This window comes from Pteropus medius, unplaced genomic scaffold (assembly GCF_902729225.1).
Source record: "Pteropus medius unplaced genomic scaffold, Ma_sr-lr_union100, whole genome shotgun sequence".
Lineage (NCBI taxonomy): Eukaryota > Metazoa > Chordata > Mammalia > Chiroptera > Pteropodidae > Pteropus > Pteropus medius.
In genome coordinates, this window is record NW_024342467.1 from 18,062,333 (window position 1) to 18,079,285 (window position 16,953).

Consider the following 16,953-nt stretch of genomic DNA (forward strand, 5'->3'; position numbering starts at 1 on the left):
CTCTAAGTGCCTGATGGACGTTTCCACTCAAGTGTCACGTTGTCACCTTAAAATCAACAGGCCTGAAAACACTAATGTATACAAAACCCACCCTCCCACCTGTTTCTTTCTTTTTTCCATCCTACTCCCCCCCGATCTGTTTCTATTTATCTTGTTACTCTGAGAAGGGAAATTTTATTATCATCTTTGATCCTTGTTTTGTCTCCACATCCAGTCAAAAAGAATTTATAAAATGCTTTTTAAAAAATTTTCGTAAGTTTATTTGAGCCAAACTGACTACATATCGTGGAGCAAGGTCTCAAATACTCTTATAAAATGCTACTTTTAATGAACAATCCATTATCTACAAGAAAATTTCAAAGCATAGTATCGAAAGCTCTCTGAAATTTCACTCCAGCTAGATTTCAAACCTTCTCCCACTATCCCTTAATTCATAACAAGCGTTTGTTCCAACCAGATTTGTCCATGCATTGTCCCTTTCATTACCTACTTCTGGCTCTCATCACTTTACCAAGTACCTCGAAGCTCTCTCATAACCTTTATTTCTCTGAATTTCATTGAACCATATGGCCCAGCTCAAGTCCCACTTCTTCTAGCTTCTCTACTAACTTAACTCTATTTTCTCTGACCACCTCCAACTCCAGCACCAGTTAATGGCTAGAATAGTCATTGTATACAAAAGATATGCAATAAAGTATTTGAATCCATTTCCACAGGGTGTATTGTCTTATATACATTTTCACCTTTATATGCCTTGTGTTCTTTAAAGGCAAGGGCTTAATATTCTTCCTGCAATTCTGGTTACTACTGTGAACAGGACTCTTTTTCTATTGTATTTTCCAACTTGTTTTTGCTGGTATATCGGAATGTTATAGATTTTTGTACTTCAATCTTGTTTCTGGTCACCTTAATGAACTCATTAATTCTAACAGGTTTTCAGTTGGTTCATTAAGATTTTCAAGGTAGACAATTATGTTGTCTGTAAATGAGGAGTTTAGTCTCTTTCCAAATATGTGTACTTATTTCTTTTTAATTAATGTATTGGCTAATTAGATTTATCATTTTTTATATCTCAGAAGGCATGAGCAAGGTGTCAATCACATACATATTAGGCACTCAATAAGTATCCTATATAACACAGCAATCCTCACACAATGCTGCACATGAAAATCTGAAGTGTATTTAAAAATACATTTCTCAAATGAGTTTGCACTCATTTTAATGAGATTCACTGACACAGAAGGGTTTATAGCTTTCATTTTCTTCAAGGTGTGACTCAGTTACTTCTCATTACAGATAAAACATATCTAACTTTCTAAACAAAAGACTGAGTGATTTTTTTTTTTTTTTATGAGAGTCTTAAACATTGGCTCTGGGCACGAATAACTTTTGAGGAAAAAAAGATGACATATGCTCATCAAACAAAAAAAAAAACAAATCTCATTAAAATGACAATGTATAGGTATATCAAAGCACCATGATGTACATTTTTAATACCTTACAGTTTTGTTAATTATACCTCAATAAAGCTGAAATTTGAAAAAAGTAAAGAAAGAAGAAAAGAAAAAGAAAAGAAGGAAGGAAAGGAGGAAGGAAGAAAGAAAGGAAGGAAGGAAGGTGGGAGGGAGAGAAGGAAGGAAAGAAGGAAGGATGGACGAAAAAGAAAGGGAAAGAGACCGGCTCTGCTGCAGTGGGCCTGTGTTCCCAGAGTCTATCAGAGCTAGAGGATGAGTAATGTTTCCCAGATTGGGTGGGGACCACACAGGAGAGAACCAGCCAAGAAACCTATTTATATCCAGCCGAAAAGAGCCACCTGAGAGGGAGGGATCTCAAAAGCAGGAGTCGATGCCTTAAAAAAAAAATCGGGCTAAAAGGGAGTGGGGTGCAAGAGAAAATTCATTGCCACTTTAAGGGGCTGTAGTCAAAGGACAAGAGAAGGTCAACTGCAAATATCTTGCAGGTCCAGAGAACATAAACCTACACAGTCAGATAAGAATTTTCCTTTCTTTACTTCCTCAATGCTGCTCCCTTCCCCCCCACACCACTGATCCAAAAGTCTTAAGGAAAGCCAGTGGGGGAGGAGCAGCAGCAGGGGAGGGGAAGGACCTCCTGCTCCAACCCAGATCACTAGCCACTATTAACTAGCGGGGAGAGACGGACCTGCAGTAAGCCATGGCCTGGGGTGGTGGCGAAGTCTGCATTACTCAGGATGGGTTAGGTGCAGTAACAACACAAAAATCTCTGTTCCTAAACACACAAAAAAGTTTATTTTTCATTCACACAGTCTGCAAAGTCCAATGTGGGTCCCGATGACCCTTGAGGGCAGCTGTCCTCCACGTACTGACAGGCTAGTCCAGGCTGCTCTGATGCTTTGTCACCTCCCTCTCAACACGGTGCTTCGAGGTTAGCCCCAGCAGGAAAGACCATGGACAACTGTGCACCTGTTCATAACTAAACTGGCCCAGAAATTGTGAGTAATGGACTGACTTCTTGTGACTTTAAAATGCTGTCTTTTACCTAAAAGTAAGCAAAAAGTTTTCGCCAGAGGTAAGAAAGATTACCAACATTGAGTAAAATTTAAAAGGGCCACTAGAGAGAAAAAGAAAGTTGTGTTTTATCTACATGCCTTGCAACATGTCTATTCAACATACGAATCACATCTATAGAGGAAATCTTAGAGATCGTGTAATTTAACTCCATTTTTTGATAATAAAATCTTTAATCTCTCGAGTTTAAAGATTATAATTCCATTTGCCTCAGCGAGTATATGAGACTGGAAATGTGCTGTTTACTGCAGAGTCTGCCAAATGAAGTCATTCTTTTCCATAAATGTAATTTAGTTTGAGATCCGTATATATTTTAGCTTTTAAACTCCTACAGGGAAAGGTCTGTTTCCAACTTACATTAACCCCAAACAGAAGAACAATGGGCCTTAAATCTGAAAGTCAGTTTTAGAGCTTTCTTTTAACATCTTAGATTAAAAAAAAATTCTCAGCTTTCTAAAACAACTTCAAAAGCACAAATTAAGCACAGGGGATTATAAAGAACTGGAAAAATTGGTAAATTTGCTATCAATATATTAAAAGCATTACATTTTCTATCCTATATGACATTAAGTTTTCTGGATTAGTCTCTGGAATAAATACAACGGAACACCAACTTCTAACTTACTTTGCTGAGAGATCAAAGTAGCTTTGGGTAGTCAAATTCAAAATTTAATAAAAACAAATAAAACCTACACTTTTGTATAACCTATCTAACAAGAACAATGACTAAAGAAAGGAGGGAAAACTGAGATTCTTGAAGCTATAGAAAGGTTGAGATCTGTGGAGTTAGCTGTGGGACAGGAAAGATATCATTCACTCACATATAACTGGTAAAAAACCTTGCGAGATTTCTACCACCGCAATCCAGGAAGAGTTCTCACATAGAGCACGTATGTGTTAAAATAAATGTTTTTACTTTAATTTCTTCTTGAAAGTGATTGCATCCTATCTAGAAAATAGAAAGGAGTTTCATCGGTGCTGTCCCAACCCCTTGATGACTAACCAAACACATTTCCAAATGGTGTAAACATTCTCCATAAGTGTCTTCTTTAGAAGTCACATTTTGTACTCAAATTTGGACACTGCTGTCTTTTTCATCACTAACAATTTTATTTAGTTTCAAGTACTGGGTTTTTCTTTTATGAGGAAAAGCTACAGTTCCTACTATTTCTAGAAAATTTTATTGTTGTTAATGCTTTTATATTTAAGCTAAATTAATTTGAAAGCAGATAAATGCTATCTATAGAATACAAAATGTGAAAGCAATGTCCATGAATAAATATCAACCAAATAAAAAAAATAATAAAGTTGTCATGTATCTTTCAATATAAAAGTTCTATGAAACACAAGTGTGATTACATTCCCCAGCCTTAGAGCCTTACCCTTCAAAGCCTAAACTCTGTTGGAGTGGGTTTCTCTGTCTGGCAGTAAACTTGTAGTCAGTACTCATACTTTGTTCTAGAATCTTTGTTTTTATGGGGAAAGTAGCCATTCCTGGCTGAAAAGGTCTCATCTGAGAAGAGATATCTGAAGGAACTGGTCATATCTGAGTAGGCATGTTTGACTGGAACGGTGGGCTAAACTGAGAAGTGATGGTCAACAGATACAAGGAAGGATTCGAAACTCTAAGAATCAAGGAAGGATTGGGGGAGGTAGGAATCCAGGCTTACAATGATTTCACGCCCAAATATCAGTTTCATTTGTGTGAAATACAAGTCCACGTGTATAAACTTGCACATACATGTTTGGCAACCTTAATCTTTTTAGTCCAGTTTATGAAAAATGCATAATTAGAAAAAACAGTTTTTACGGTGAAAGCTTAGAAGAGAAAAAGAAAGATGGAAGAAAATAAGACCAGTGGCTGAAACTTACACCCACTAGTGTTCGTAAGGAAAACTGATGGTAAGATGTTCTAAGATGTTTTTATACTTCAACACTTCTGGCACCAAATGTGTGGGTTTTTCCCCTCAACCAACCAATTCTTCAACCCTCCAGACAATTCAATTCTGATACTATCTATAGTGTCTGATCTCATGAGTTACGGGCTCTGTGCTCCAAGTCTGCTCCCACTTCAGATGCCAGTTGCAAGTCCCAGGCTGCCAACCATACTTCGGACTGACCGGGTATAAATTTGAGGGTTTCCACAACCCACCTCCTTAGGTTCCACAATTTGCTAAAACCACTCACAGAACTCAAGAGTGCTTCACTTATGGTTACGGGTTCATTATAAAGAATACAACTCAGAACAGTCAAGTGGAAGAGAAACACAGGGTAAAGTGTGGGAGAAAGGATATAGAATTCCCATGCACTCTCCAGGCAGGCCACCCTCCCAGCACCTCGAGGCATCTGTCAACCTGGAAGCTCTCCTTTAGGGGCTTTTATGGAGGCTGTTATTTTGGCCAGACTGATTAACTCACTGGCCAGAGGTGAAAAGCTCAAATTCCAGCCCGCTCCTGCTTCACAGAAGCGGGCTGCGCAGAACCACTGCAAGTCTCAATCTTCTAATCAATCATGCCTTGATCTTTATGGATGGATACCAGCCCCAACCGTGGAGCCATCTTGGGGCCACCAGATGGCAGAGTCCAACTCACCAGCATACAAAAGACACTGGTAACACTCCCCAGAGTCCAGCTGTTTTATAAGCTGTGTACCAGGGAGCTAGGACAAACACCAAATATATATTTCTTATTGTATCAGATATAAAAAACAAGGAACATCTGAGAAACTGTCACAACCAAAGTGAGATACGGACACATGATGACTAAATGTAATGTGGTATTCTGGATGGAATCCTGGGACAGTGAAGGACATTAGATAAAAATAAAGGAAATCTGAACGAAGCATGGATATTTTAAATGTATGATTGTGTTAATTTTAACAAATGTTCCATACTAAGATGTTGGTGGTAGGGAAGACTGATTGTAGAATACAAGAGGACTCTATTTACCTGCTCATTTTTTTCTGTAAATTTAAAATTATTCCAAAATAAAGTTTATTTAAAAACAAAGTATATTGACTACGTTAGATTAATTAGTAGTCTTAAAGAGATCTGGGCACAAAGTAGAGAAATCTACCCAAACTAGTTCCATTAACAGGTAGGGCTGGTTGTTACGTGGTCTCTGGGAACACACAAAATGAATAATTGGGCTTGGAAGGAAAGAAACAGCAGCTTCATGAAAGGGCTTCTCTGAGCTCTGAAGCATGTCTGACGGCTTCCGTTGTATATTTATCCTGCTGCCCTACAGCACATTATGGCTGCAGCATGCACAGCCCACTAGCAACTCCCCTGTGTCTCTTAAGCTCTTGAAGCCGTGCATTATCTTAAATTCAGTGTACAGAGCAGAAAGAATTGAGGACTTTTTGGACTTTACAAAAGATTTCATGGGAGCCATGATGGCAATGTTAACTGGCACAGAATGGGAACACCCTTAAGGTTTGACTGAAACATCCAACCACAAAAATGTCAGCCAGGCTGCCGTCCATAAGCCATGACTGCAGGAGCCGGTAAGCCTAAGGATTCCACTCTGTAAGGACCATATAAGCTGAACACCTCAGATGCTCACACATGGCCCGAGGGCATCACAAAGGGTACACTGAGGGCTGAAGCCCGACCTTCTGTCCATGGTAGCCGCTGGCTTGGGACGGATGCGGAACCATCCGTGCCAACGGTCAACAGAACTCGCTTTGGAGATGCTAAGGACTTTCATCACTTTGCTGTCGCCTAAGACTCTGTCCTTCCCCTCTGTGTTATGTGTTAATCTGTGTGGATATCTGATTGCTTTATCTGGGAAGGTTCCACTCATTAAACCTGACATTGAGGGAAAATGCAAATGCGTTCAAGGAAGTTACTTCGGTAGCCGCTTTCCTTGCTCGCAATGCCAGTGCCAGAAGTCACTTGTTTACCAAGAAGGCTACTGGTAGGCCCATGTTGGTTAGGTAGTTACTGCTGGTTCTATTACCTGCGACCAGTGGATATGCATAGGTTTGTACAGCTTTGCTAAGGTGGGGGTGTTCAGGGGTGAGCAGAGCATGCCCCCTAAAAATACAGCTATTACCAAGAGATAAAACGAGAATTTGAATATAGGTCTTCAGATTCCCAATCAAATGTTTAGCCCATGTGAAGTAAGCCATTAAAATGACAAGTTAAAAAACATCAAGCTCTTCTGACTTTTTCCTTTTAATAGCTACTAAAACTGTGCACAAAAATTAAAATCTGAATTAATAGATTATACATATATATATGTAAAGATCGAGTGATTTCTATACAAATAAATACAGTTGGTCTGCCTGATGAGCTTTCATTATTTTTCACAAAGATGGCAAGCTTATGATGGTATCATTGTGGGATTTTGTGAAAGCATTTTCAGCTCTATTTGGTTTAGAGAAGTGATGTAACAGCTCAATTCGAAGTTTAAGTACACACAGGAAAGTATAGCAATTAGTTTCCTTTTCATAAGTATATCATAAATTTTTGATTTGGGGTAAAAGGAAGCCATCAAAGTTCTCTAGGCAGGACAGCAACATATACAAAATGAAATTTCAGAGATAAAAACATTTGCTGCTGTGGGCATACAAATAGAAAAAGGAAGTAATAAACCAAAATAATTTAATTGAGCAATAAACAAAACTTAGGAATTTTATTGGCATGTGAGACATGTGGGAGTTAACTTTTTTTTTTTTTTACTTATAGTCATGGAAAATATTTCTGTATTCAACCTGCAGCCAATAGCAACCAACAGGACAGATAAGTTTCTTTGATTGATCAGAACATGTGACTGTGGCTGAAATATTCTAAGTAGTATACGAACCTAAAATGATTTTTGTTTAACAGAGTGGTAGGGTGTCCACTTATTTGTCATAAAATTTTGACCCAAGATCTTCACTTGAGATCATGCATTTCACTAAGTACATCAGAACACAACGCAACGAGTAACTTGTCGTGATGAACTGACTGACTTAAAAACAAAAATATTCCCGACTTTGGAGGAAATAATGCTTACAATGTACCTCAAACAGAATTCTTGAAACACTCTATTACAATAAAATTGGAAATAGATTTTTTAAATGTAATGCAAAAGGTTTGAGGGAAAAATTAACACAAAGATACTTCCTAGCAGTTTGAGACAAGAAGAAATAACATTCAAATACAAAATAAACTTCTGAACTCCAATTGGATTAATGGCATCCTTTTAACCACTGATAAATTACATCTTTTCTAGCCTAACTCATCCTAGCCGAGGTGCAAAAACAACTCTGTCAGAATTGGATTAGTTGCCATGGTTTCGCAGGATGCAGGAAGGAGGGAGACACCTGTCCAGACGTTCAGTTTAGCTCGTGAAAAACGAGTTTTGTAGCCGGAGGTAGCTTGTTTCCTTCGCCTAGCTGCTGCCTCTATTTCAACTAGTGACAAAACAAAGGCCACGGGAACCCGAGTGCCGCCGTCAAGAGTCCCGACCAACTCACCCGGCCTGCGGGGTCGCCCCACGCCGGGCCAACAGGTCCCCAGGGCGCCCGCCGCATTCCAGCAGCGCCAGCATGGGAAGGCGAGGCTGGCCGGACCGCCCCACGGCCCCTCGCGCGCCAGAGCCGAGTCCCCGCACTCACCATCTCGATGATCTTGGTCTTCCGCCCCGTCTTCCTCTTCAAGGTGAATATGTACTGAGCCAGCACCACCCCCGCCACCAGGGCGCACACGCTGGCGCTCGCTACGGCGCCCACCCGCGCCACGGCCGCCCGGTCCATGGACGGAACCTCGTGCGCCACCTCGGCCGAAAAGAACAGGTCGCTGGGCCGCGGGTGTCCCGAGGAGCCGAGCCCGCGGAGAAGGACGGACACCCCGCCTCCACCGCTCCGCGCGGGCCACGCCCCCACGGAAAGCCCCGCCCACGAGCGCCGAAAGGCGTGGGCGGGGACAGCGGGTGGGTGTGGCCTGCGTCGGAGGCCCAGGCGGGAGGCGCGTCCAGGAACTGTCCCAGAACGGAAAAAGGGGTTGTACGACTTGTCTCTCTCTGCTGAGGCCCGGGCAGTGGTTCGTTCTAGCCCCACTCAGTAGAAATCTGATTCCTACCACGGCACTCAGAAAAACCCTCCAATTTCCATCCTCCTCAGCCAGTCCTGTGGACTACGACCCCCAGAAGGCATTGGGGTGCAGCCTTCCAATTTGCAGCAGTAGCGTTGGCTGTAAAGGGCTATGACAAACTGCGGCGGAGCAAAGGAAACAATCCGCAGAGTAAAAAAGGCGACTAACGATATCTGAGAAGATATTTTCAAGCCATATGTCTGATAAGAGTTAATACAAAGAGTATGTAAAGAACCCCAATAAGTCAACAATAAAAAAAAATAATTTTAAAAGGAACAATAGATTCATATAGAAAAATGGCCAATGAGCTTATGAAAAGATGCTCGACATCACTAATCACCAGGGAAATGCAAATTAAAACCACAATGAAATATTATCTCATACACGTTAGAATAAGCATTATCAAAAAACAAACATAAAACAGCCAAAAAATTACAAGTGTTAGGCTGTGGAGAAATGGGAAACTTGTGCACTGTTCATCGAAATAGAAATTGATGCAGCCATTATGGGAAACAGTGTGGAGGTTCCTCAAAAGATTAAAGACATAATTACCATGTAATCCAGCAACCTCACTTCTGGATAGCTATCTAAAAGAATTGAAGGCAGATACTCAAATATCAGCATTCCTATGCTCATTGCTGCATTATTCATAATAGCAAAGATGTGGAGACAACCTAAATGCCCATGCACAGATGAATGGATGAAGAAATATGGTATTTACATAAAATGGAATACTAGTCAGCCTTTAAAAAGAAGGAAATTCTGCAACATTTAACAATAAGGATGAACCTCGAGGACTTTATACTACATGAAATAATCCAGTCACAAGAAGACAAGTATGTACTGCGTTATTCCACTTATATGAAGTAGTCCAACTATTAGAAACAGAAAGCAGTTGATGCACTGGGGAAAGAGGAGAAGGAGGAGTGTTCAATCGAGTATTAAGTTTCAATTTTGCAAGGCGAGAAAGTTCTAGAGATCTGTTGCACAACCATGTGCATATAGTTAATGCTCCTGTACAGTGCATTTAAAATGGTTAAGTTGGTAAATGATATGTGTTCTATACCACAAATTTTTAAGAAGTGCTATGGCAACAGGGTGAAGATGGCTTGGAGTTAGGCTGGAGGTTTCCCTTCCACCACAGCTGTCCTTTTTCTGCTACATCCCAATGACCACATCTTCCATCATTTTCTCTTTGGGAGCCCAAGACTCGTTCTCACCTGCCTGGTCTCTTCCAAGGGATTGATGCAGTGTCCCCTTTTTTCTATTTAGGGATAACAGAGAAGGAATGCAGGGAAGTTTCTTGTTGGGGTCGTTCGAACTCTGTGGAGCTGGTGGTGCACTTGGTGAGGCTCTCTGCCCGGCATGTAGAATAAGTTAGAGCAGGAGAATGAGAGAGAAAGGGGTTCTTAGATGGGGCAGGCCCACCTGACCAGGCATCTGGTAAGAAGACAAGCCTAGAATTAATCCTCAGGTGCAAGATGCCCTTTTTGTGTTTTGTTTTGTGGACAAGATTGATCCTCTGATGCCATGTTATGATTTGGGGGATATAGAGTGATCAGTTTCTTAGGATGCACGTTAGCTTGTTTTGTCTTTTCGTTTAATTACAAGCACAATATTTTTGAAATCCTGTGCACATAGTTGAGAAAAAGGTGACAAGAATTTTAACGGAGTCCACTGAGGAATGTCACATGATGCTTGAGCATCCTCACCTGTGATCTACACTTCAACAAATCCCCAGCAAATAAAAAAGCCAGTTTCAGCCTGTGATTGAAGTAAGATGCTCAGAATTTCTCCTCGCAATAGGATTATTGCTTACACTTCCCTCTTTACTTTGCAGACCATAGCCACTTAGATTAATTTGGCTGATTTTAAGACCAAGATTAAGAAAAAATGAACTTGATATAAACTTATTATTAGCACACTTGCTTCGTTTGAATGGAATGATCTTGTCTATGGCCATGCTACCCTGAACAAGCCTTATCCCATCTGATCTTGGAAGCTAAGCAGGGTCGGGCCTGGTTCGTACTTAGATGAGAGACCACCTGGGAAGACCAGGTGCTGTAGGCGTAAAAAATAAAAAGGTAAGGGATTATAAACTGACAAGGTCCTTGCAATCTATGAAGTCAACCAAAGGTTACCTTGCCTAAAAAATAAATAAATAAATGAATGGAATAATCTTTATTAATCTTATTGATAACAACAAGGATACTCAGAAAACTTAAGTGAGGTTCAGATATACTATCGGCTCCATCTTAAAACTGTCCTTTAAAAATCTACCAGTTTTTTAGAAAAGGAAATTAATGAAACGCAGTCTGTCCGCAAGTGAGATTTTTTGGTTTCTGTCTCTGAAGCCTTTAGCAGACTGGGAAACACAGGGTGGATACTGACCATCAGCCCATGTAGTTGATTTTTCTTTTCTTTCTTTCTTTCTTTCTTTCTTTCTTTCTTTCTTTCTTTCTTTCTTTTCTTTCTTTCTTTTCTTTTCTTTCTTTCTTTCTTTCTTTCTTTCTTTCTTTCTTTCTTTCTTTCTCTCTCTCTCTCTCTCTCTCTCTCTCTTTCCTTTATTCCTTCCTTCCTTCCTTCCTTCCTTCCTTCCTTCCTTCCCTCCCTTCCTTCCTTCCTTCCTTCCTTCCTTCCTTCCTTCCTTCCTTCCTTTCTCTCTTTCTTTCTCTCTTTCTTTTTCATTAACTCTTTAAGTATGTAAATCTTTATTTTTCAGTAATTACTGTCCATAATAATACACGATGCACTTGGGATAGCAGGAACCATAGGAAACAATATGCTGGAATTCGACTTACTGGAATTTATTACACTTTGCTCTGGAATGATCATTGGCATACTTTGGGTTTAAAATAGTTAAGTAGCGATCTTGTGAGGAAGAGCCATTTATTGGACCTAGGTTTATAGGCTCCTCCCACTAATACTCCTGTTAAAAATTAAAACAACACGAAGCAAAACTAAAAACACACCACCAACACCTGCTCTCTCATTTTTGGGGGTATTAAGTTGTGGAATGGTAGCCTAAAAGCATCTAGAGACTCAGAAGAGGACATGCATGCACAAGCAGGGTTCTGTGATTTGCTATGTGACATAGAAGAGTCATGTAACATCTCTGGACCTTGCTTTCGTATCCTGCAAAAGGAGTGCACCAAATGATTTTGGGCAACTTTTTAGCTGTGAAAGTTCTTTGATTAAAAAATAATGGTCTTCTTCTTGCCTTGGAAGGTAATTTAACAGAGGTCCTAGGAAAAAAGAAGAGGTAAGTCCTACTCTAAGAAAATATCCACTTCCACCATCAAGTACGGGTTCCAGCAGCGCTTCTCTACCTCTGACTTTAAGGTGCATGTGGACCACCTGGGGATGTTGTTTGGGGTGGGGCCAGCTCTTGGGTGATGCTTGTTGCCGGTCCAGGCACTACACTTAGAGTAACGAGGAGCTAAATTGTAATTGGGGGCTTTAAGGAACTTTAAGAAGTTAAAGATGGGGAAGAGTGACTAAAGAGAATGGATAGAACAGGAGAAACAAGAAGTTAAAGTTTGCCAATGTTATTTTGTCAATAGAAGTAAATCTTCAATTTTATGTTTGAAGTTCGTGAGAAATTAGTTTGATATAGACTATTTATTAACAGTGTTAGAAAGGTAGATTTGCTTATTGGAGACAATTTTCATTCTAGCAACTTGACTGATTTTTTTTCACTAAGATGTTCAAGGCCATTGTCAAATTACAGCGATTTTTACCTGATATAGTTACTTCTGTTTAAATTCAAACTTAGAAAACAAGATCTCTTATCTAAGTATTTTGATTTTTATATATTATTCAATAGCATTAATGAAAAAAAAAAACTGTACTCTTTCACCAACATATTTAACATGTTTTTTAGACAGGCCCATGAAGTTTTCTCTTCTGCCTGCATAAGATAAAAAGACCCCTTTGGATGTTGAGCAGATCTTCCCCTCCTATTTTCAATCCTTGAGACTCCTTTTGAACTGACTGACACAGAATGTGTGCAAAGGGTCACTTTCTGTCCTTGGCTGTGTCTCTAAATGGAGCTCATACCCCTAAGTCTTCATTCTTTTTGTATGTCAGCAACATTTCCTATTGCTGGTCTCACTTTTTTTCTTGATATACTTTTTTCATTTCCTTTCAGGTAACAGTCCAGACTTTCCTTTGATCTCATTGGATGTCCTTGTTCATTTTTCTGGCAGATTCCTCCTCTTAGCTCTGATCTCTGTAGCACCCTAGAGCCCAGACTTTCTACCTCTTCATTTCTCTATACCTCACTCCCTAAGAGATCTCCTGTCTTACGACTTTAAGTGCCATGTGTATGCTGATGACTCTCTCCCAGAGCTGCATCCTACACCATAGATAGGTGAAGCCACCTTTTTATTTGGCACCTTCAGACATTGCAGACTTAATGTGTGCTAAACTGAACTCAAATCTTCCTTCCAAACTTTTGCCACTCGCTGTATTCTCCTTCTCATTAATGGAATTTCATCTATTCAAATATTTATTGTCAAAAACTTTGGAGTCATCCTTGACCTCTCTCTCACACACATCACCTGGCTCCAAAATATATCCAGAATCTGACTACTTCCTACCTCCATGCTACCATTTTGGTCTGTTCCATTATCGTCTCTTGCCTGGATTATTGCAACAGGCTTCTAAAATGTCTCCCCCAAATCTATCCATGTACATTTGTAGCCTGTTCCCCACGCACGGTGGCCATCATGATCCTTCATCCAATAAATCAGATGATATCACTCCTTTGCTCAAAGCCCTCCAGTAGCTCCCCAGTACACTCATAGTAAAAGCTGAAGTCCTCGCATAAGCTGAAGTCCTCGCATGAGCTGTAAGACTATTCAGTCTGTCCCTGGTTAACTTCTCCAATGTCATCTCCTCCTACCTTGCCCTTTATTTATGTTTGTTCCAGTCACCGTGGGCTCCTTCCTGTTTTTTTAGCGTGTCAGGCACGCTTCTGTCTGAGTGTTCTTTGCATTGCTGTTTCTTCTGCTCAGAAAGTCCTATGTTCTCCTTTACCTTCTTCAAATATTCAAACTCAAAGGTCGCCTTCTCAGTGGGCCTTATGCTGACCACTTTATATATAATTTCAATCCTTCCAGCTCTGGCAATTCTGATCCCCTTCACTCACCATAGCACTTACGGCCTCTATCAGATGATATAATTTATTCACTTGTTATGTTTGCTGTGTCTCTCTCCCTGCTAGAACAAACTCCTTAATGGCAGAGATTTTTTTTTTTAAATGTATTTTCAGTATTTTAGAACTGTGCCTACAAAAAATAGGGAAATTCTGTCATATGTAACAACATAGTTAAATCTGAAAGACATGCTAAGTGAAACAAGCCACAAGAAACAAGTCACAGAAGGCAAATACTGCATGATTTCACCTATGCAAGGCATCCAAAATAGTCACACTCCTAGAAACAGAGAGTAGAATGGGTCGCCAGGGGCTGGAGAGAGAGAAATAGGGAGTTGCTGCGCAATGGGTATAAATTTTCAATTATGCAAGATGAATAAGTTCTAGAGATCTGCTGTACAACATTGTGACTATAATTAACAATACCGTATTGTATATTTAAACATTTTGTTAACGGGATAGATTTTGTGTTAACTATCCTTATCACACACACATTTTAAAAAAGTGCTAGAATGTGTCCAGTTATATAGTAGTTAATAAATTTTGAAATGGGTATGTATCAATTGCTTTGCTTCTTATGCCCGCATGACCAAAATCCTGTTTTAAAATTTGTCACACATACATACACAAAGAAGTGTGCCTGGCACATAGTAGGTGCTCAAGAAATATTCCTTAAATGATTGAAGAGGCATATTGGTACGTTTTGGCATAATGCCAGAGGTTGGGTATATTCAGATGGGTGAAAGGTAGGGCTAATACTCTCACTCATCCTTCTTTTGAATACAAATTACCATTGTAGTATGTTATTGGATTAGAGAACTAGTTTCTCGTATCTGAATGAAACCAAAAGTAGCTAAACGGTACACCCAAACAGTAATTGGGTAACCTGATGGAATATGGACGCAAATATAAGTAGGATCGATGAGCAGGTTGACTTAAATTTTTCATGTCCCTTGTTTACTTTTTTTTTAACTTCAGCTCATTTCTGCTTTGTCTTATTTATTTTTTCTAATGGCTTTATTATTGATGATTTATTCGTATTTACCTTTGCTAATATCATGGAATACATACGAACTCGGAACTTGGTTTCTGCAATATTCTTGAAACTTGGTTGGAATGGGTTTGGTAAAGCTGTTTCAGTGTGAAGCTAAAAGAGCCCAGGTGATAAGAAGCAGGTCCAAAGAAAACATGAGAATATCTACAGTGATTCTGGATCATCAGAGGATTCAGAGTGATTTAGGGAGTATTTCAGGCTGAGAAATGGGGGAACATTTAGATCTGGGCTGCGAGAGAATGCTCTATCTTTGGTGGTCTAATAGTATGGTATATTACAATATTCCTATGCATTTGGAGTACATAAGTGAGAATATAGGACATTTATTAAATACTGTTACTTCTCTTTCAAATTAAAAAAAAAATCAACAAAAGTGTAATAACACGGTTTATTGAATTTCTTCAAGATTTGCTGCCAGGTTTAAAATTTGATCATCTGCCCATTTGTATGGTTATATAACGCAATTAGTAATAATGAGTGATGCAAATATTTTTCAAAAACTTTTACATGTTAATATTCATTATAAATCTATTGATCTGCTATATATTTTTGCTTTCATTCTATCAAAACTTTTGAAAACCTGACTAATTTGTTCTTCTTAACATAAAGAAAGGACATTGGTTGGAAGTATCTTTGTTTTTTCCTTCTTTTTTCCTTCTTTCCTCCCTCCTTCCTCTCTCTTCTGTCCTCCCTGTACTCTTTTTCTTTTCTTTCCAATTTTTAAAATTTTTTCACCTTGAAGTAATTTTAGACTCCCACAGAGGTTGCAGAGATAATACGGATAATTCCCTTGTACCTTTCACAGAGTTTCTGCCAATGATACCATCTTACAACTGTATCTTATAAACCATAGCACAGTTATTAAAACAAATAAGTTGACAATTTTGTTAAAACAAATAAGATGCAATACAGAAACTCAACTATGGATCTTTCTTGAATTTCATGAGTTTTCACAAGTACTTTTTTTTACTGTCCTTGGTGTATAGTCCTCAGAATTTTGTGCTTTATAAACACCCTCACCTCAAACCTAATCCCCTGGAAGCCACTAATCAATTCAGTATAATGCCCTTGGGGTCCATCTAAGTGGTTCTGTGTTTCAGAACTTCATTTTTTCCATTGCTGAATTGTATTCCATCGTATAGATGTGCCAGTTGTTTAACCATTTACACATTACACATCAAAGGACATTTGCCTTTTTTCTCCTCTGCTTTTTGAAAAACCATGAAAAGGAACTAGCCTCAATGGCCAATGTTTATTGGGTACTTAATAGTGCCAGGTTCAAGAATTTTATCAAACTCAATCTCCAGCCCTGCTTCTCCTCCCATCTCTGGAGGCTGAAGGGTGAGACTGAAAATTCCCACCCTCTAATCATAGATTCTAGCAGAAATCCAAATACAGGGTGAAGGCAAGGATTTTTTTGTTGTCATTGTTGTTTGTTTGTGCTTTAGGAGAGAGAGGAAAGACAGTGTTTGCTGAGATCTTGAGTATGAAATATGAATGCCCCTGAAGGTGCTACACCTGAATGTTCCTTTGCAGACTTATGACCATCCAACCACTAAATGAAGAGCTTCCTCCATCATCAGGAGCCCTCCCAAATTAACTGCCTGGGTAAAGTTCTTCTCAGGCATCCAGATAAAAGTAATGAAAGAAAAGGCAGGCGCTTCTGATTTGATGGCCAGAGGGCTCCTTTAGCACATTTTAATACATGAGTTTGGTCACTTTTGAAAAAAATTTAAGTCCATTTCAGAAATGAGAGAATAAACCAATAAATAGTCTGTCAGACTTAGAAATAACTACCAGTCTACTTTCTCAGCTTGAATAACGAGTAAAAATAAATGAATGTTGGTTTTCATTCATTGTATTGCTAGTAATAACAGGATGGTTGTTTGATAAAGCAAAATAAAACCTATGCATACGGAGAAAAAAAAATGCCTCCACCTATGTCAGCTTTCTCAAGTCCGGGATCCTTTCCTATGAAAGTAAATGCGGAGGGGGGGCGGGCAGTCAGGTGTGCCACTTGCATTCGAGATCTTTTGTTCCAAAAGCAGGAGTGGCTTCACCCTTTAGGGCAACTAGTATAACTGAGCTAAGAGATAAGATTATCTTTTTGCTTTGA

At 39.4% G+C, this 16,953-nt stretch overlaps 1 protein-coding gene and 1 pseudogene across 2 annotated transcripts in view; one reads left to right on the forward strand and one right to left on the reverse strand.

Annotated features, from left to right (window-relative positions):
* Positions 1-8,401, reverse strand: part of NT5C3A (5'-nucleotidase, cytosolic IIIA) — a 46,126-nt gene extending 37,725 nt beyond the window's left edge. Inside the window, exon 1 of one of the 2 annotated variants that reach the window (XM_039862709.1) lies at positions 8,151-8,401. In XM_039862709.1, coding sequence (XP_039718643.1) covers positions 8,151-8,288 — 138 coding nt within the window. In that variant the 5' untranslated portion in view covers positions 8,289-8,401. The remainder of the gene's footprint in view (positions 1-8,150) is intronic. The other variant, XM_039862708.1, reaches the window with a different exon arrangement.
* A 2,175-nt stretch (positions 8,402-10,576) lies between these two features.
* Positions 10,577-10,695, forward strand: LOC120602524 (uncharacterized; annotated as a pseudogene).
* The last annotated feature ends 6,258 nt before the right edge of the window (positions 10,696-16,953 follow it).